At 41.7% G+C, this 21,646-nt stretch overlaps 1 protein-coding gene across 1 annotated transcript in view; it reads right to left on the bottom strand.

The window, feature by feature from the left end:
• Nucleotides 1-6,869: 6,869 nt before the first annotated feature.
• The window catches only part of CLMP (CXADR like cell adhesion molecule), a 74,466-nt gene continuing 59,689 nt past the window's right edge, over nucleotides 6,870-21,646 (bottom strand). Inside the window, exons 2-7 of the mRNA XM_032802416.2 lie at nucleotides 16,511-16,668; nucleotides 15,109-15,310; nucleotides 13,711-13,878; nucleotides 12,763-12,885; nucleotides 9,452-9,593; nucleotides 6,870-7,936 (exon numbers count right to left, since the gene is read on the bottom strand). Of these exons, the coding sequence (XP_032658307.1) occupies nucleotides 7,642-7,936; nucleotides 9,452-9,593; nucleotides 12,763-12,885; nucleotides 13,711-13,878; nucleotides 15,109-15,310; nucleotides 16,511-16,668 (1,088 nt within the window). The 3' untranslated portion in view covers nucleotides 6,870-7,641. The remainder of the gene's footprint in view (nucleotides 7,937-9,451; nucleotides 9,594-12,762; nucleotides 12,886-13,710; nucleotides 13,879-15,108; nucleotides 15,311-16,510; nucleotides 16,669-21,646) is intronic.

The following is a 21,646-nucleotide window of genomic DNA, read 5'->3' as shown; positions in this document are numbered from 1 at the left end:
TTAGATATATTACCATTGGTTTGTTTTTGTTTTGTTTATTTTACTTTTAAATAGTAAATAGGGAATAGTCACAAAACAATTTCATGCTGAATAAGGGGTTGCTAATGTGAAGAGATTGAGTAACACTGCTTCACAGAAAAGTGTGACCCACTCCACCTCTCCATCACATATTTCACAAACCATATCAGACTAGAAGTATTGACACGGCAGATCAGCCATTGACTCATTTAACCTAGTATCCTGTCTTCTCCAGTGGCCAGGGCACAGCTGTTTAATTCCTGTGTATCCCACTGTGTAATATCATACCATAGGCCTCTCCATAAAGGGATAATTCAGTTGTCTAAGTAGCATGGGTTGATTTCCAACAATGGCTATTGTATGATATTTTAATGGAGAGCATGCACTATTTGCATCTCACTGTGTAATACCAGAGAATACGGGAGGCAGTGTTGTCCAGTGGTTAGAACACCAGACTGGGGCTCAGGAGACCTGGTTTCTCTGTCTGGCTCTGCAACAGGCGTGCCAAGTGACCTCGGGAAGTCACTGCATCTCATACCTCAGTTTCCCAATCTGTAAAATGGGGGAAATGATATTGACCTCTTTTGTAAAGCACTCTGCAATCTAATGAAAAGCACTGTAAATAATCTAACTATCATTATTATTGCTACCATGTGTTGGAATAGATTAATAGTCCATTTTATCTGCTATGCTGTCTCCAATAGTGTCCAGTGCTGAATGCTTCAGAGGGAGGCGAAACAAATGTGTCTACTTATTAAATCTTCTATTATAGAACATTAGAACCAGAACTTTCTGAGGTCTATTTTGTCTGATATTCTGCCTCAGACAGTGGCCAATTTTGGATGCTTTGGTGAAAGGTGTAATCCTGTTCCCCTACATAATATACTTCACTATCTAATATACCATAGGATTTCCCATAGCAAAATAGGTCAGTGGGCCTATCAGGTATTCTATCACCAACAGTGGCCAGTGCTACATGATTCAGAGGAAGGCATAAAAACCTCCACAACATAGTGCAATACAGTATCGCGGAGAATAATGGTAATTGTTTCCTAAACCTGCTGGTGATCATTTTATGTCCTGAAACAATTGACAGTACTTGTACTTTTTATCCTAGCAACTGCAAATGCTGTTCTTATTTATAATACATCGGCTAATGCCTTTCAAAAAATGTACTTAGCTGTTTACTTCAGGGAACATCTCACAATATAATACATTTTTCTAGCAGTGAGGGTCAACCTGCAGCCTTCCTTTTTGTCCTTTGGTGGGGGATCAGGTGAAGATCCTCCAATTTCCCCCCATGCCCTAATTCTCTGCATCAGATCAATTCACCTGTCAGAGGAAAACTGGCCCTATATTTGTCAGAAGGGGTTGATTTAGGGTGATGTAGAGTTTTCTCCATTGAGGAAAATCTGGCCTCAATGGTATCTTTTCAATCCCACTATTTAATCCTTTGTAAGCTTCTCTTGCCCATAATCAGTGCTAATGTACTGAAATAAACCGAGGGATAACAATGCAACAATCTCTACATTATTTATCTGAGTGGAAATATATATAATAATCCACGGCCACATGCCACTCATAGTTCATGCTATCAAAATGAGTTGTTGCAGCAGAAGTGTCTCAGCAAAGAGGATGCGTTTAAAATAGCAGCTAGGAAGGACATTTGTGGAAAATTGTATTTGTTCGCCTATAATATGCTTCTTTAGGAACCTTTGATACAAAACAAGCATATGGCCCACCACAAACCCTAAACAGTCATACTACCTGAGGCTAAAAGATTGTCAGATATCTGTGACCAAAAGCACCCCTATAGTCACACCCTACATACCATTGCAATAATTGTTGTCCAAAATATGCCTTGTGAGGTATCATTTGAAAACTAATAACTCGCTGGTCAATAATATGATGAAATGTTATAGCAACATTATATATGTGCAAAGTTATAAACATAAGCTGAAATTAGATCTGAAATATGTTTACCAGACAAGTGTGGGTAAACAAGTTCTTAAAGACAAAGGAGACAGGAACAAACAGATCTGCATGAAACCTCTTTCACCAGGAGATTCCTTATCTCTGTCCTCACAGTGGAAATAAATGGGTAGCCCTCAATAAAATGCATTTCAAAGGGGACTGGACTATAAAAGTGGGGGACAAAAACACCTCAAGGTATCTCTCTTTATCCAGCTCTCTCTCATTCATCTAAGACGACAAAAGAAACTGACTTTAGACTTTGGGAGCAGATGCTGCCCTAAGAATTTGGTCATATGGTGAGGGACTTGACCTTGAACCAAATTTAATTTGTTACGATTTAGTAGTAGGAAGCATTTTATCTTTATTTCTCCATTTCTGACTTTAATGCTCGTACGTGCACTCACTTAAAACCTATCTCTTTGTAGTTAAATAAACTTGCTGTATTCTTTAATCAAAACTAATCCAGTGTTGTGGTTAAGCTGGGCGCTGTGGTAACTCTATTTAAAGTAGCAGACTGTTGGATACTGATCCCTTTAGCCAGACAATGGACCTAAAATGTCCTGAACTGTCCAGGAGACGGATAGACAGAGTATACATTTTTGGGAAGAAATTCGATATTGGGAGTTTGTTGCAAACAGTAGCCAAGGCTGCTGGAAGCCAGAGTGTGGCTGGCGTTTGCTGACAGGCTTCTGGGTCAGAAGTGGTGCTGGATTAGGGTTGTGGCTATACACAGACACTCGGTGTGACCTGCATGCTGGCAGGCTGTTTGTGAGTGGCACAAGTGGAAGCTACAGCAGCAGAACCTTGTGAGGCATGTAGAACTGATGAATGAAATTGTTTTTAATTGTTTACTTTATTAGTGTAACTTCATAAGTAAAGTTTTATGAGTGAAACAACATTCATTCATCAAACTGGTTACCCCAAGAACTGGCTAGCTGACAATAAAGATGTTTGTTAAGAGCCATAGCTGTTCAGTCAGTTGCCTTTGTAAGTTTTACTGACAATCCAATTCCTGCTTAAATCACTGAGACTTGCACTGTTTCAGTATTGTAACTTCTGTTCACCATTAATTACACTTGTCTATATTGTAACATCTGTTCACTGTTTGCCATATTGTAATTCAAACCCCATTTTAAAACGCTCACTCCATTTTGTAAAAGCTTCCTCCAACCTTCCTTTTTGCAAATCCTGCTATAATCTTATTAGTTTAGTTTAGCTGTGTGACTGAGCTACGTATGGATGATGGAATCAACCTCCAGCCCCAGCCTGTCCTGATGAAATAGAATTCAAACACCACCGGCTGAAGATGCAGACAAGAGTCCACCCTAAAAAGAAAAGGTACAATAGAAGGAAGATCAAAGCCAGGTCCCAGGCTGAAAGTCACGCCTGCAATTGATGGGTGATCAATCACCGAACACAGAGGCAGCATGACACAGCAAGACCTATAGACTCTGGATTCAAACTAAAGTCTACAAAAAGGATGGGTGAGATGGAAGACTTTGAAGGGTAACATTCTGCTGCCAACATGGAAGGGCATCGGTGCAGGCCCAACAGAGACCCAGCTTGTCCTTGTGCCCGGCTTTCCTGGCCAGTTAACCGCCACAAGCTACGAACCCAAGCTGCAAAATCAAGCCATGAACTCAAGCTATGTCCAGGACTGGTAACTATGCAGCAGCTGCAGAACATCTGATGGATGTGTGTGTGAATGTGTGTGTGTATAGGTATTAGGTATAATGTGTGTGTATAAGGATTAAGATATTAGTTATTGGTCATAAATCAAATTATCATAATAAATGTGGCATCTTTGTCTTGTCTTTGAAAAGATCCTGTGCAGTTTTGTCTGTATAACAGGCACCTCAGGTTGCCAGGCAAGGGAGATGCAGCCCCTCACTGGTCTGGATTGCATCCCGGGATGTCATAATATCATAAAGCAATTAGAGTGAGGTAAGCTCAGCGTTACTGTGAATTGTTTAGATTCTTTAAATGAAGTAAAAATCCCCATAATAAGGTCAATGGGAATCTGCCTGAGTAGGGTTCAAACTGCTTTCCATCCCTGTGCACAAGGGCAGGGTCAGAATTCTGTTTAATAGCATTTTTTCTGCTCCATACTAGCTCCGACACCGTCCCCTCACTCAGCTGTCAGAAAAGGTGAGGAGAGGCAAAGTGAGACAGAGTCCTTCACCTCCACAGAGCTGGCTGAGTGTGGAGTAGAGAGCGTACTTCACCCTCTCTGTACATACTCTAGGAGCCTGGCCTTCCTCCTAAGGCCTCCAACCACACTGCAACCCCTCCAGCACATGGTGCAGAATTTTGCCTTGAATAAGGACCTCATGATTTGGCCAAATATAATTATTTTGTTAAAGTCTAGAGTTTTGTGAAGCTTCACTGATGGCAATGGATTGTCCTTGTTGCATTTAATTTTATCATTTGCAGTTTGGTAGGATCTAAGGCTTGGTCCACACCTAAAAGTTAGATTATCCTAGCTATGTCACTCAAGGCTGTGAAAAATGTCACACTCTGTGCAATGTGGTTAAGAGTATGCTAACTGCATGTCTTTGCATAAAACATCCAAGCAAGCAGGAAAAGCCAGAATCTTTGCAATGGAAAGCAGTTAGTTTTTGAGGGTTTTATTGTCATCCTGCATACAGTTTAGTAGATATCACTGAAATGTGACGGTTCAAGTGTAAGGGTGAATTTCCGAGGTTGTCTTTATTGTGACCAGTATTTGTCCTCTGTCCCTACTCACACTGTCTACCCTACCTTATTAGTTTGAAATTTACACCCTCAACCTAAATATCATCAGTGAAATCCTACCTCCATTGAAATCAATGGCCAAATTCGTAGTGATTTCAATGGGCCCACAATTTCTTTCCCTGTTTATGTACAGTGTTTAGTTCAGACTGTAAGGTCAGGGGCAGGAACTGATTTCCTCAGCATTTCTAGAGTACCAAACACTGTAAGTATAGAATTAAGAGTTTCAAGACACTCTTTTCCCAGTGCAGGGCTTTTGCTTGGTATCTTGCTTGGTTATGTATAGTATAATAAAGCTCAGAAACTAGAGCATTTTTTATTAGTTTAATTCAACCGCAGACTTTTTAAGTGCAGCATCTTTATTAAAAAACAAAACAAAACCAAAAAACCCCAAACAGTTTTATTAAATTGTTGATTCAAAGGAATCTATAATAAATATTTGTTTTCCTGTGTGTTGCTCAGACACAGGACCAGTACACCAATTATAGCAGGTACTAGAGGAGAGAAGTAAACTCAGTTTAGCCACTGAGAAACAAAATAAAACTACATAAGGATGTAAGCAATCACATTATAGCAATAATTGGTATACATCATAACAGTAAATGCTTTAAATACAATATTTTACAAAAAGTTGGGCTTATGGGTTAACTGAATTGTTTCCCTTCGAAAACTCCTGATTGTACCATGATGAACTCAGAAAATGTCCCTTTGAAAATGAAATGTTTATCATTCTTTGAAATAATCTCTTCCTCACATTCCCTTTGTTTAGTTAGCTTTTCTTTTTGGTTTCATATTTAGCAATGAAGTTCAGTGTTGACTTCATTTAAACCTGTAAGATCATTGGTATCTGGTTTGAACAGCAGTTTCATGGCTTGTGCTTCCCTAGTTTCAATAAAAGAATGGCAAGTTTGGCTGGGAATCTAGAGTATCAAGTAAAGGCTCAAAAAGAATATACAGTATCTTGTATCTAGATCAGCTCAACCAACTCAACTTTTCGAATCCTTAACCTCCATGCCTGGGTAATAAGCCTCTGGGTGCTCAGTTATAGATGTCTGTAATTAGGAAGTTAGTACAATAATTACTTTTATGAAATATATGTTCCCAGCAATGACTTAGAATTTACTGAGGGTATGCTGGGTAAAATTTTAGCCTTCTGTCATCATTTAAACAACAACTGGTGAGATTCAGGGGTTGGTTACTGTTATTAGAAAGTGAAGTTCTCCAGAACACTGGCTATCTAAAATTCCTCATGGATTCCCCCAAATGGCTATGAAACTCTATCTCTTGATAGAAGAACATTCAGAGGTTTGTGTTTGATCAGGTTTTGGTGCCTCTGGGGGACATCACAAGCCATTATTTTCTGAAGTCTCCATCGAAGAGTCTAAAATACTTTGCCTCTGTCAGAAAAGGAGGTTAACTTTAATCCCTCAAATTAAAGAATTACAGATTCATACTTGCTCAGTTCTCTGTACAGTACCGGTATGTTTCCAATGGACTTCTTCCATGGGATGGAGAAAACTCTCTCCCATTGGTAGAGTAAAACTCAGTTACCATAATTATTGAATCCTGAATTTAGGAATACAGGAACATAGGATTTGCTGGATTAGACCAATGGTCCATCTGGTCCACTGTCCTGTGCCTGACAGTGGCCAGTACCAAGTGCTTCCAAAGAAGATGCAATAAATACCATGCTGGGCAATTATGGAATAATCTGCCTGCAGGGGAAGTTTATCCCTAAAGTTTGCAAGTTGAAGAATGAGAGTTTATATCCCCTATATCTGATCTGATTTCAAATTAGTTATCTATTACCTGTGTGGCCTCACAGCATGTTCCACCAAGGCACCTCAGACCTTACTTGGAAGTATGAGAGACAATTCCACCACATTATTCCTTCAGCTGTGGGACAGTTCAGAAGGGTTCTGCAGTACTGCTCATCCCAGACTTCTGCATCATCATCTCTGGCACCAAGAAGGACACACTCAAAGTTCATCCTCCAGGGCTTCTTATGCTATTCAATCACTAGCCCCCACCTCACAAGGGACTTCCTTTATTTGGAATTCAGGGCCTGATTATGGTCTCTCATAGACTGATTTTACCTTTTTGTAGTACCTTTTGCTGACTTAATAAGAGTAGGATAAGACTCCTTTACAGTGGGACCATGTCGATATTCAGTCAGTCTTCAGTTTCATCTTGCAATTGCTGTACCTACATCCCCTAATAATGAAAGTCCTTTCTTCAGCACAAAGGTTACTTCTGTCTGTTACATTATTGCTGTTTCTCAATACTGATTTGAGTTATCATTTACCATTTGGTTTGAGTTTTTGCCTCCTACAGTTATTTTGCTAAAAGGCGTAACGCAAAAATATGAAGCAGCTGACAGTTCCCTTTGAAGGTGATCAGAGGACTATCCTCACCTAAGATACTGCCTCAGAGGACAAGAGAATGGCTCATTTATGAATTCCTCAAAAACCTGTATGAAAGATTTTTTCAAAACCCCACCGAAATATTTTACATCTTGTGCCTCTGATGATCCCTTTTTAAAAAATCCTGAGATTTGTTTCCAGGCCCCAGAACATGACACTTAAATTTTCACAGTGCTCAGCTGTCCAGATTTTCAGAATACCCAACATTCCCTTTTTTAATATTAACTACAAAATAAAGCCCCCTTTTTCCTCCAACTTCAGAACTCTTAAAAAAACAAAAAAACAGCATCTGAACTGCAGTGTAGGAATATGCAGAAACAGATGAAGTTGAGGGCTTCTTGTGGAGTGAATAATTAGAAGTGGTTAAAAAACCCAAAAACTACCCAGGAAGATAAGCTACTCTAATTGTTCTTATATGGCTGGTGACGTGTACAGAGTTCTGGATGGCTGGAATCTCAGAACTGCAGGTGAGCAGTCAAACGGTCTGGAAAGCCCGACTCTGAGCAGGCAGCATGACCGGGGTGGCTCCCATTTTCACCAGGGTGGCATGGTTAACTTTCTTTGAATCAATTTCCCTTCCCTCTGTCTTCACCCGGCTGTACTGCGGAGGAGTTATATGAGGGGTGGCTTCCGTGGACAAAGTCCGTTGGCTGCGAGAGGCACTGTTGGCTGTCGATTTAGTTGAGGAGGAGCCTGAACGTGAGCTTCTGGAGCCAGAGGAAGAGGAGCCTGGTTTGACTAGATGGGCTTTTGGAGCCTCCGCATCTTCTCTGCAACCAAACACGAGAGATGGCAGAATTAAAATACCATGAGAACAGGACTAGTCATGCCCACAGATTATACCAGATTGAGTTGTCACTAAGATCAGGAGAGACTTCTTAAGAGTCTGTATCATTTGTAAAAGAGATAAATAGCCTAGTGGTTTGAGCAGGGTGCAGGGACTCCTGAATTCAATTCCATTTGACATCTGACTTCTTGTATGACACTGTGGCAGGTACCATAAACTCTGTTTATCAGCTGACCTATTTGTAAAATGCATTTAACAACTCATACCTCACAAGGTTTTATCACTTAATTTTATCTGTAAAGGGCTTTGAGATCTCTGGACTTTGTGCAGAGGTTATGTGCAAAGAGTTCAGATACCGATGGCCTGATTCTGCAGTCCCCACTCAACATGAATAAGTACTTACTGATGTGAGCAGGACCCAGTGGGGCCAGTCATGCAGTCCTAGTAGATGCTACTGGTGTAAGGGGTGCACAGTCATGCATGTAAAAAAGGAAGAAGATGAAGCAGAGTGAGGAGAGATGGGTAAAAAGATGATTTAGCAAGAGCTAGAAGCTGGGACTGAAACAAAAGGTGGAAGAGAAATGGAAAGCGAGGGGCTGAAACAGAGAAAACAGGCCAGGAATCAGTCTTTAGGCTGGGGCTTAGCAAAGTGAGCAGCTTACTTCCATCATACAGGCATTTTAATAGCTGTCCTGACCTCTCAAAGGGCAGAGAGATCCACTGCTGAATGGACTGTAAAGACCTCTGCCTACTGTTAAATGGATGTCAAGTGAGGGCAAGCACTCCTTAATAAACAGAATTAAGGGTGAAATAAAGTAAGGTATTCTCCAAGGGCACAGCTTGCTGAAATGCATTTCCCGAGATTTCCTTCTCCAGGAATTTCTCTACTGAGAACTTTGGGCAAGTTCTAGTAGGGTCTAACCTCTGCTGGCCTACACTCATAATGAGTACATCAAACCTGTATCAGCAGCGGTGTTACCTCAACACTGGGTAGAACTTCAGTCTCCACTTTCATGCTGAGAGAATTCTTTCACTAGGTGCTAAAGCCAGAAGCAAGAAAGGCTGTTCATCACAGCCACAGAGACTGCAAGAACATCCCTGTCGTACAGACAGGAACTGGAGTTGAAAACAAACCATTCAAACAGATAAGAATTTACAGGAAGTTTCATCTGAATTCAGTTTAGGAAAGGGATAAATAAAGGTTTAGGGAGGGGTGGAAATTGCGTGTGAGTGAATGAGTCAGAGAGTGAGTGGGTTGTATTTTATCTTAGATCTGCCCTTGGAACACAGCCTTTTATATCTCTGTATTTTATTTTCACTGCAAGATCTCCACAAAGTGGTCTAGAAGCTTCTTAATGATTGGTGTAAAGTCAAGCTTCTTAACAGAAGGTTCATAGAGATTTTAGCTTGTTACTTAACAGACAATGAAACTGTCTGTTAACTTAGATCACGCTGGGTATGTGTGAACCTAAAGAGGGTGCAGGCAGAGGAGAGTTACCTGATTTCATTTGGGGCCTCCTCTTCTTCATACCTCTTCTTTTCTTTCCTCCTTATTGTCAGCCACACGCTCAGGAAGACCAGGGAAATTCCCGCCACCACCCCACACACTGCTCCGGCGACCATGCCAACACTTCGTGCGTCTGTTATCCCAGAAAGCAAATGTGCGTGTTAATAGATTCTCCACAGAGTCACAAAGCCAGAATCCACCCCACACCCTATTCTCTTACTTCACTCGGGTTTCACGGAATCACAGAAATAGAAATGTAGGGCTGGAAAGGGTCTCGAGAGGTCATCTAGTCCAGCCCCCTTATGCTGAGGCAGGACCAAGTAAACCTAGACCATCTCTGGCAGGTGATTTTAAGAACAGGTTGGACAATCCTCCAGTGATGGGAATTGCACAACCTCCTTGAAATCCTGTTCCAGTATTTAACTATCCTAGTTAGAAAGTTTTTCCTAATATCTAATTACATCGAACAATCAATGTGTAAGCATTATGGGATGTGAGTCAGGACAGAATTTAATTAATCCAATTATTTAGGCCTTGGCTGTATGCAAGAGTTGCACCAAATTAATTTACAGTGGTTTTTAAACCAATTCAGTTGTCAGTGCAAACCCCTGTGTGGTCATTCTTATTTTTAGTTGAGCTTAAACCTGTTCCTTTACTCTTGCCTACACACAGAGTTTGCTGGTTTAACTTAGGTCTAGTCTACACTATGATTTTAGGTCAAATTTAGCAGCGTTACCTCAATTTAAGCCTGAACCCGTCCACACGACTTAAAGGACTCTTTACATCAATTTCTTTACTCCACCTCCGATGAGGGGATTAGTGCTGAAATTGGCCTTGCAGGGTCGAATTTAGGGTAGTGTGGATGCAATTTGACAGTACTGGCCTCCAGGAGCTATCCCAGAGTGCTCCATTGTGACCACTCTGGACCGCGCTCTCAACTCAGATGCATTGGCCAGGGAGGAAACAAATGAATACAAAACAAATCGGGTCTATTTCTTGTTTTGATCCACTCCATCTTATACATCTTTAGACTGGCAGCAGATGGTGCAGTTTGACTGCTAGCCATCATCATCTCCTGGCTGCTCGCCAGAAGACGGTACAGTAGGACTGCTAGCCATTGTCATCTCCTGGGTGCTTGACAGAAGATGGGAATGACCTGGCTGAGTCACTCCCATGTCTGCCCAGGCACCCCTAACTGACCTCGCTGAGGTAGGCTAAAAGAGCACGCAGGAGTATTACGATGATGGCTACCAGTTGTAATGCACCATCTGCTGCCAAAAGGCAGTGAGCTGCTGCTGTGTAGCAATGCAGTCCCACGTCTGCCAGCACCCAGGAGACATACAGAGACAGTGAGGTGATGCTGTAGTATGGCATCTGCACAAGTAAGCCAGGAAAAAAGGGACAAAACAATTGCCATTGCTTTCACCGAGGAGGGGTATGACAACATGTACCCAAAATCACCCGCGACACTGTTTTTCCCTCATCAGGCATTGAGATCTCAACTCAGAATTCCAGTGGGTGGCAGAGACTGCAGGAACTGTGGGATACCTACCCACAATCCAACGCTCTGGAAGTCAATGCTAGCCTTGGTATTGTGGATGCAGTCCGCTGACTTAATGCACTTAGAGCATTTTGTGGGGGGGACATACAATTGACTGTATAAAAATGACGTCTAAAAAATGACTTCTATAAATTCAACCTAATACCATAGTCATAGCCTTAAAGTGAGACATAGCCTTAAAGTGAGATTTTAAACCAGTTTAATTAAATTGATGCACAAGGCTGTGTGGACACTTTTTTCAGTTAAACCAGGTTTAAATCTGTATTATTTTTAATTGATTAGGTATAGGTTTAAGCTACACTGAAATACACCACTCTTAAACTGCAGTGTGTCCACATAGGGGTTTTTACTGATATAACTAATTCGTTTAAAAAAATTACACCTTAAATTAAGCCATTGAAAATTTCTTGTATAAAAAAGCCCTTATATTTATAGAAATGCTAAAAATGGCACCTATCCCTATGCCCTGGGCTTTCTTGATTTGTCTTAAAAAACACCGTAGGTGCAGTATTACAATTTATCATAACCAGTAAGCCAGACAGCTTGAAAACTCAAACTCTTCTCTCCTTTGAACAATCACTTTAGAAATTGCCTCTTTTTCCCTCGGCGCCCCCCACATACACATGCACACTACAGGCGAGCCTCATCTTACACTGGGTTTACGTTCTGCTGTCAGCACGTAAAGCGACAATCGCGTAGAGTCAAAATTACATTGAGTGTAATGGTGGGCGGAATCGCCCGTGCTACAGGTACAGTATTTCAATTGTTATTTTTCTCTTTTTTTTTGTTTTTGCGACTGCACAAAGCTGAATTTGTGCTTGTTAAATGCGGTAAGATGAGACTCGCCTGTATTTTCAAATGTGCGGGGAAAAAGATGATGTTTGCATCATCAGATTCAGGCAATTTCAGACTGGGATGGGGATAAATTGCAAAACATAAGGAATGCTCACAACAGGCCACTTTTGTATATTCCAGTGGTGTTCCAGCTCCAACCTCGCTGCTGATCTCACCTGTGAATTGGACCCACCAAGTTTTGAAAACCCAGGAAAAATGTGTTCTATGGATTGATTGATTTCTAAACATAGATCTTGGGACACACAATGCAGTGTGCTAGCCATAGCCTGGTATTCCATCCCTCTTCCAGGTGCACACACAACTCCAGCTGAGGTGGTTAACCAGGCCTGACATCCTAATCTCTGGTCTTTATGCAGAAATTGTCAAACATGGATTAGAAATGAAATGCGGCAAATGTCATTTTTAATCAGCATGTTATTCCGTTTCACAGAAAGTCTTTTCAGGCTGTGTTTAGAGAGCTTCCTCTCTTAATTTGGACAGATGCTTAATTCTGGATTGGGATGTTATAGTTAACAGTCCTCCATTATACGGCCAGTAAATCTGTAAGTACAGGTACTTCTGTACACCTGAATGCTCTGGAAGCTCAGCAATTCAGTATTGTTCCCAGTGCTCTGCCAGTCTTTCCTTCTCAGAGGCAAAGAAAACCAGGTGACTGCACCTGAAGTATTTTTCTACAACCCTAGGTTATACCAGTAAATGTTATGCAAACCCATAAAGTCAATAATGAGTAAGGAAGAGCTACTTCAGATTATGCAAGTATTCAGGTTAAACCAAAGATATGGTATTTCTCCTGCACAGAAACAGAGCTTTTATCAGCACAGGAGACTCCTTGGAGGTACTGCCATTGTTAAAGCACCCTGGATACTCTCTACCCTCTGATACTCACATTGCACTGTTACCTGCACAACACAGTTCTCTTGTCCAGCCTCATTGGAGGCAGTGCATTGGTATAACCCTGTGACCATCTGTGTGATATTCTTCATTAGAACTTGCCCAGGGTTAGAAATGTCTGAAATGGAAACAAAAAACAAGCAAAACAAATAAATAAGTCATAAAAATTAGAGGAAATATTGTCCACTGGATACAGCACTGACTTTGGACAGAGAAGAGCTGTATTCTATTTCCAGCCCTGCCACTGACTTTCTGGGTAAGCTTGGGCATGTTGCTTGACCTCTGTGTCTGTCTCTTTTTCCCTCCAACACTTCGTTTGTTGTACCTATTTAAGTTGCGGGCTCATTGGGGCAGAGACTGTTTCTCATTATGTTTGTACAATACAGCTCCAATCTTGGGGTGGGATTTCTATGTATTACGTTAATACAAATAAATAATACCAACAATAAATAATTTGCATTTCTATAGTACCTATCATACAAAGATCTCAACCCACATTAAAAGCAATGAATTACACCTGAGAACACCCCTGAAAAGTATTATCATTGATCATATTGTTGACATCCAACAAATAATAAAGTAATACTTTAAATAATACTAAATAATACTTTAAATAAATAAGTAAATACTTAGATTGTAAACTCCTTGGGGCAGGGACTGTCCTTTTGTTATGGATACCTATAGGGCCTACCACAGTGAGGCCCTGACTCATGATTGGTGCGCTTAGTCAATACTGCACCACTTCTACTCAATAGCCTCTATTGTAATGACAGGGAAATATGCTGAGAGCAATTCAGTGATTTGCCCAATATTACATCATCATCCAGTGACAGAGCTGGGAGTAGGGAGGAATAGAGGGTAGGCCACCTTTTTTTCCCTTAGGGATGGCTCTTCCATTTGTTGAAACACCATGAGAACTAGGACAGGGCCTGGGATGACTTACTGACTCGTGCCGTGGGTGGCAAGCGTCCGAGTTTTCCTTCCTTGTCACTTATGCGCTGCCACTGGTATGAGATGGGTGCTGTGCCGGAGGCAGAATTGCACTGTAAGGAGAGTTCCTTTCCTTCAAAAAGTTCGCCTTCCACCCAGCATTTGGGCTTGGAAGGTTTCTCTGGAATAAACAGGTTGAGGGTTTGGATCAATAGTTAACTAAAAATCTGGTGTGAAATCCTGGCCTTTTTGAAGTCAATGGGAGCTTTGCCACAGACTTCAGTCAGTCCAGGATTTCATCTCTGGAAGCAAGCTAGAAACCTCACCTCCAACAACAACAACCACTGAGTTTAATAACAGCTGAGCATTTCCCAGGGAAATAGGGTAGAACCTGCCAGCTGGATATCAAGTGGCAACACTTTCTATGGCTGCTCATAGCCAGAGGGCAAGAGGACACTGTTTCTAGCAGCTTCTGAAAGCTGCCTTTCCAAATTAGTCATTCTGGGGGGTGTCACAGAATATTGCTGCTCCTTGTTTCTTTGTGTCACTTCTGACCCCTTTACTTCAATGACTCTCACCACAGCCTGAGGACAGGGACTGAATGTGTCCCCTATGGGCCCAGAAGCAACATGATATGCCATCAGTGCCAGTTCCCTCCTTGGGATTTGCAGTAGGGTAAAGGAGGCCAGAGCACCATCCTTGTCCCCTTTGGGAATTAGATACTGTCTGCCACCCATATGAATGTCTGGCATAGTAAAGAAGGTAAGGTGCCTTGGCTTAATCCCCATAATTTCATCATGGACCAGCTCAGTACACTGCAAGCCTCTGTATCACATTCTGCGTGAAGTGCTCTTCATTCCCTGAATGCCCTGTGTTCCACCCTCTTCTCCTTCACTGATTCCTTCGTTCTGTCTGTCTGTCCTTAGTTTCCCTACTGTCTGCTGGAGGCCCTGCATCCCTATTTTATTAACTGTATACTAAGCAAAAACCCAAACTGAAAGCCTTCAGTCAGGGAGGAAATAACGCCAGCATCTTGTTCCCATCGGACATCTGGCCAGTTCCTGGTACTGGGATCTGAACCCAGAGTTCTCTGCTCAAACCCTGTATGGGGTCATCACCAACTTAGCCACAATGGCACGCTAGCTTTTGTGATCAAATCAGATACAATTCAGAAAGAATGTTTTATGCTATCCTTCAGTTGGCTGCAGTAACTTCCAAACAGCACTTTAGGCCTCTTCCAGTCTCTGTCCTTCACTGAAAAATGCAAAGGCAACTGTGAAGCTTGAATGTGAAACCTGATCGTGAGATACTGGGAGCAATTCAGGTGCACCGATACTGTGCTGAAGCAAAATCTGCCTCAAGTAACTGAGTCTAGTGGGTTTTCTTTTGAAAAACAACAAAACGACCTTACCTAGAACAATCAGGGTAATGCGATACCACTCATACTGCCCGGCATTTTTAACTTTACACGTGTACTGCCCCGCATCACTTGGCTGCAGAGATACAATGTGTAAGGAGGCGTCTCCAGCTAGGAAATTGGAGGTGAAGGAAACACGACCTTTTTGCCCCTCATTCAGGTCATTATACACATTGCCTCCAGAGTAGGTGATAACCTAAAAGGCAGAGTTAGCCACCGATCAGTCAGTTGGACCCTTCAGTGTACTGTACAGCTCAACCAAACAAACGAATCACAGGATACTCAGACTTGAAACCAGGTCAGCTTGCAAAACAGAATTTCTATCTAACAATTACTTTGGTTATTAGTAATTATGGAGATGTTGGTAGTTATTCAGTTATGGTTGCACTGAGATTTTTTCCTGTACCCAGAGTTTAATCCTTCTAAAAACTCTGTCGTGGTTCAGTTTAGAAAACCCTTGTCTATGCTGGGATTTCAATCACCAGTCGCACTGGTACAAACCCCAAGTGTAGACATAGTTTATACTGGTGTAGTGTGATTTACATTGGTGCTGCTTACCCTTTTCACTGGTGCAAACAGCACTGCACTTCCATCCATTTACTGTAGGTACTTATACGCCCCCTCCCCCCCCCCCCCCCCAATTACAGGAGTATTACAGTTTTAACATATTTATCCTCCGTGAAATAGGGAAATATTACCATCCCCATTTTAATGTATTTTTAAACTATTTTTTATTTGGGAAATTTTAATACCTTTACAAATCCTTGCCATGTCAATATCAGAAACAAGACAATCATAAGAGTTAGCTTTTGTTTACAGAAACATTATTCAGGAATAGAGTCATCAGATCTTTCAGTTTAACATGATTTACCCTATTCCAGAGTGAGCATCATTACAACACCTATGTTATTTCCAATGATTTTATTAAGCTGAGTGAAATCTCAATATACACATTTAACTGACCAAGCATGTCTATGTTAGTATTTAAAACAATTGGAAACGTCTGCTAGCTTTATTGACAGGTGAATGTACTGTATCTGAGTACTGAATAAAATGTAACCACTTTTCTATGTCTCTATCTGTCCTCTGTCCATTTTGGTGGGTACGTAATTGGTGTGTTGATTTTTCCATAAGCACAGCTTCCTGTATGTTTAACCATTTCTCTGTGTTGGACTGTTTTTTTCTCTCTCCAGTTAGAAGCTACGAGTAGCCGAGCAGCTACTGGCAGATGAGAGATTCGTTCCTCGTTTCTTCCTGTGTGGCCATTTCCACTAGGATTGCCAGTTCAGAGGCTGGTGTTGATATCAGCCTACATGAATAAGTTCTCCCCCTCAATACAACATGGAAATACGGCTTCTTCTTGGTGGATGCTAATTGTGACTGAACAGAGACCTACCACTTTTTGGTCAGCTTTGGAATCATGCAGCAGCCACTCAATATCCAGGCTTCTTGGCTCCAGGAGGCCCAGACGGTGGTGACAGGGCAGAGTGACATTTTCCTCAGCCACCCTCTTATATTCTGTTTGAGCCCCAGACATCCAAACTGAACAGGAAGCTGAAAGACAGAAACCGGTGGTCAGTGACCAAGAGGAAGGAAATATCTATGAACTGACAGCTTCAGCTGTGGCTGATTTTGGGAACTCATTGCTTCATAGTAGGAAGGACAACGCAATATTTTTGCTTACTGGACACTTTGTATCTGATTAAAAGTGACACGTAAATTGATATCAGGTTAGATTCACCCCAGTATCTGAGCACAAAGAACAGATTACTTTGATCTCCACTGAGCTGTCCATGCTAAATTCACATGAAGCTTGTTCCCCACATAGAATATCAGGGTTGAAAGAGACCTCAGGAGGTCATCTAGTCCAACCCTCTGCTCAAAGCTGGACCAGCACCAACTAAATCATCCTAGCCAGGGCTTTGTCAAACCTCTAAGGATGGAGATTCCACCACCTCCCTAGGTAACTCACTCCAGTGCTTCATCACTCTCCTAGTGAAATAGTGTTTCCTAATATCCAACCTAGACCTCCCCCACTGCAACTTGAGACCATTGCTTCTTGTTCTGTCATCTGCAACCACAGAGAGCAGCCAAGCTCCATCCTCTGGAGCACACCACAGTTATCTGTGCACCCTCTCGGGCTTAAGAGTGCTTCCTTCTTAACTTCCTTCTTTTACACTTCCATGACCCAGTAGCTTGCATTTCAGTGTGTAGCCTTCCAGCCTTTACATTAAAGCCACTTCTGGCAGCCAGACTGGTCCTTGATGACTGATGTAATGGGAAACTCTCCCTAACCCCAGCGGATGAGTTCAGTGTGATTGCAGCACTGAAAGTAATAGGTCAAGCTCGGGAAATAAAAGTCTGATATTCTGTAAAGCAGGCATGGCACAATTAGGTTAGTGAACTGGCCCTGAGCAGCCTGAACAGTTTACCATTACAAAAAAAAAAATCCAAATTTGGACCACTAGAGGGAATCAGATCCTTACATGCATCTGACATCAAGAAAAAGGAAGACTGGGTGATGCCAGGCAAAGCATTAGATTTACATGGACTGTGTTAATATTAGGGCTCTGTGAGTCATTGTGAAACTCACCTGTTTTGAGGGTTCCTTACAAACTCAAAATTAAGCCCAGTTTCATGGAACTGTTACTAAATCAGGCTCTGTTCCAAACAGATCTGGGCTATAGTAGGCTTTGCACTGAACCATGCCCATCTCACGGCTTTAATTAGAAATTAGCCCTGAAATGCTAATTTGGATCTTGATCCAAACAGCTCCAGAGTTCTGGGATACTGGGAAAGTTGAGCATTTGCCTCAGGGTCATCTCTGGTTCAGCCATGAAATCAAGTGGAAAATGGCAGTTTTGATTGAGTTTTCACAGGCGTTGAGATTCGTTTGAACACGTTTTTCAAAATAAAATTCAGGCATGGCAAAAGATCTGCTGTTGTGTGGGATCACCACGTATCTGAAGGCAAACATTCGAGTTTCATGGTGTCTTAGTCTTTCACCTTGTTCCCAAGGGACAGGGTGTCATTGCTGCTGCGAAGTAGCCACATGTTTAAAGGCACTTTAAGCAGACAGACATGAACACAGTATTGCCAAACTCAACATTCAAAAATGATTGTTTCCTAAAACAGGGTGACCAGATCACAAGTGTGAAAAATCAGGACATGAGGTGGAGGGGATAATAGGCACCTATATAAGACAAAGTCCCACAATATCAGGACTGTCTGTATAACATCAGGACATCTGGTCACCCTGCCCTAAAATTGTGAGATTGCCTTAAAAATAATTAGATTTGTATCAAATAAAATATATGTGGGCTTCTTTTTGGGTATGGAGACTTTAGAGTGCAGTCAGGTCATATTTTCAAACTTTCATCTGCAAACATGAGGAATGGTAGGTTTGTAATTAATTATTTTATTATTAAAGGAAAGCTCTTGTCTTTTCTTGATTTCATGAGCTGGGGCTTTAAGTTAAAAAAACAAATGTTGTGAGACTGTGAAGAAAATCGTGAGAGTTGACAACACTGCGGGACCTGTATTCACCACGCTAATGACTCTGCCTCAGAATTTACGTTCAGCAAGACTGAAAGGTTTTCTCCACCTTTAACCTCTCCTTTACATTTGTGTAAGGACAAGAGAGACAACAAGAATGACACTTCCCTTGACTTCTCTTGCTTGCTCTCTCCCTCCCTTTGGGACAAACTTTACCCTCAGAAGCATGCATGCTGGAGCCAGCATACCTGGGTCCTGTTCCCAGCTCTGCTCCTGAATTGCTGTTTGACCTTCACTCACTGTGCCTCAGTTTATCTGTCTGTATTGCTTAACTGATATTTGTCACATGCTTGGATTAAAAGGCACTGCTCAGGATATCTGTACAATGTACTAGTGATACAATAATGACATGGGAAGAAAGGGGCTGAATGGTTTAATGTGTGTTCTGAATTAACAGCATGCATAGCCTATAAAATCTCTGCTCCCTGGGTAAGAATCAGGATTTGTATGCCCAGTTGCACGCACACACACCTTATTTGCATTTTGCAGTTCCCCACCCTGTTTTCCTTACAAATAAAATTTTCTTACATGGCCAAAAGCATCCGTGACAAATTACAGCAGTCATTCACAGCCATACTGAAGGTGGCACCCAGCCAGCGCCTACTCCACCCTCCTTTATACCCTGGCACTCCTTCAGCCTTTACTGCCACAGAGTTTAAGATGGGTGGATTCCTGCTGCAAGTTAATCTCCCCCACCCTGCTCTCTACAGGAATCAACAGGCCTGGGACAAGGCCCCACTCAGCCACGTTGGCTGATTTCTCTAAAGGGAAAGCTAATTTAATTTATGGCTGGATTCACTCATGCCAGAGCTTCTAGTGACCACAATTGGGATCAGTTTTTTCATATACCAAGTGCAATTAGTTATTCTTTCTAAAGATAAATGCTTGTTTTCTATTATGGCCTAAATTGCTGAATCCTCTGTAAATTAAGCCACTGACACTGACTATGTCAGTGGTTCTCAACCAGGGGGTGCATGTACTCCTGGGGGTACAGAGAGGGTTTTCCAGGGGGTACCCCAACTCACCTAGCTATTTGTCTTTTTACAACAGGCTACATAAAAAGCACTAGTGAAGTCAGTATAAACTTTCATATAATTACTTGTTTATATTGCTCTATATACTACTCTACTCTAAAATCTAAGTACAATATTTATATTCCAGTTGATTTATTTTATAATTATATAGTAATAATGAGAAAGTCAGCAATTTTTCAGTAATAGTGTGCTCTGACACTTCTGTATTTTTTTTTAATTTTGTAAGCAAGTAGTTTTTAAGTGAGATGAAGCTTGGGGTACACAAGACAAATCAGACTCCTGAAAGAGGCACAGTAGTCTGGAAAGGTTGAGAGCCACTGCTCTGGGTGATCAATCAATGAGCTTAATTAATCTTAAGGGAGTGTTCACACACAGCAGTGACTAAACTCCCCAAGTCCTTTCTTTGCCATCAAACTGGGTTTCATGTAGAACCTGGGTTGGATTTCCTAGGGAGGCTGCATCTTCTTTGGGTGTCTCAAAGCCCTGGCCAAGAATATCTAGGCGAGATCATTGGGATATCACATTGTCCAAAATGCAACAGTATTCTATCCTCTGTTTTGGGGCTGGGAGAGAGGCCATGGGAAAGAGCAAATATCAAAAAAAACTCCTGAAAACTCAGAGTTTGCTCCTAATTTTTTAAACAGAAGAATTAAAAAACAAAAACACTTAATGGGTGTAAAAATCAGCTAGCTCTGCTTATGGGCGATTGCCTAAGGAAGCCACACCATCCATAATTGTTTGTGTGGTTATCTGTGGGCTGGTAGGAATATAGACATTTGCTGGTTTGCAAAAGTAACAGATACACTACCCTAGAGCTGGTTCTGTGCATCACAGAGCCATAATGTGTGCATAATGGGCTAGAGCAGTGGCACTGCTCCATCAGCACTCCTCCTGCCAGGCACCCCGAAGGATCCTCTTGCACACCCCCTGGGGTGCGCGCACCCCACTTTAGAGACCACTAGACTAGAGCACCTTTCCACCCATCTCTAGGACACCTTCCAGCCACAAGAGGGCAGAATCCACCCAAATAAGATATTTTGACCTCTACTAGAGGTACACAACAGATGATTTTCCCCACAGGTCAGTTCCTTAAGTTTCATCTACTAATAATGGAATGGCTACGTTAAGTCTGATCCTGGACTCCTCACCCCAGCAACACCCCCACTGACTCAGTCCTCCATAGATCCTTAGTGTCATGTGATATATTTCAAAATTACGATAGTGTTCGGATTGTTAGTCTTTACTCACTCCTTACTCAAGCAAACTCCCACAGACAACAATGGGAGCTTTATTCTGCGCAAGGCCCATGGTTTTGATCCTGTACAGCAATTCCTAGGTTGCATAAGCTTTGGCTCACTCTAGGCACATAGTCCTTAAAAATGAGCATCCTCTTTAGCCGTCAGGCTAGCTGAGGTGTCACTCAGCACATCATATAACAGAACACATTGGTGAAACAGTTTTAATGTTTAAACATTTATCTTCGTGCTAAAAGACAATGGATTTTGTCAACCTCACAGGCCCTGCAGACAAAAGAGACTTTTGCTTTTTCATCCCAGTCTAATATTTGTATTAAAACTACAGAAATGTTTTAAGCAACACAAAAGCTCGCACAGCTAAATGGTAAATGGTGGACAGTGTAAAATGAAATTTCAGTTCTCTTTAGCAACGTGTTTTTTAAAATATATGGGGCCAGATTCTGCAACCCTTAGTCATGCTCACTTCTGAAGTAGTCCCTTCGATTCTAAGAATTTCAAAATGACTAGTGATTTTGAGTGCCTCAATTTTTGGTACTCAACTTCAGACACTTTAAAGGTCTCAAGTTTACAACCGCATCTGCTCTAATCCCTCAGACAGAGACCAACACCTACAAAATCTCCACCAAGCATTCTCAAAACTACAATACCCGCACGAGGAAATTAGGAAACAGATCAACAGAGCCAGAC

The sequence above is a fragment of the Chelonoidis abingdonii genome, chromosome 18 (genome assembly GCF_003597395.2).
Source record: "Chelonoidis abingdonii isolate Lonesome George chromosome 18, CheloAbing_2.0, whole genome shotgun sequence".
Taxonomy (NCBI): Eukaryota; Metazoa; Chordata; order Testudines; family Testudinidae; genus Chelonoidis; species Chelonoidis abingdonii.
This window is presented reverse-complemented; position numbering and strand designations above follow the sequence as displayed.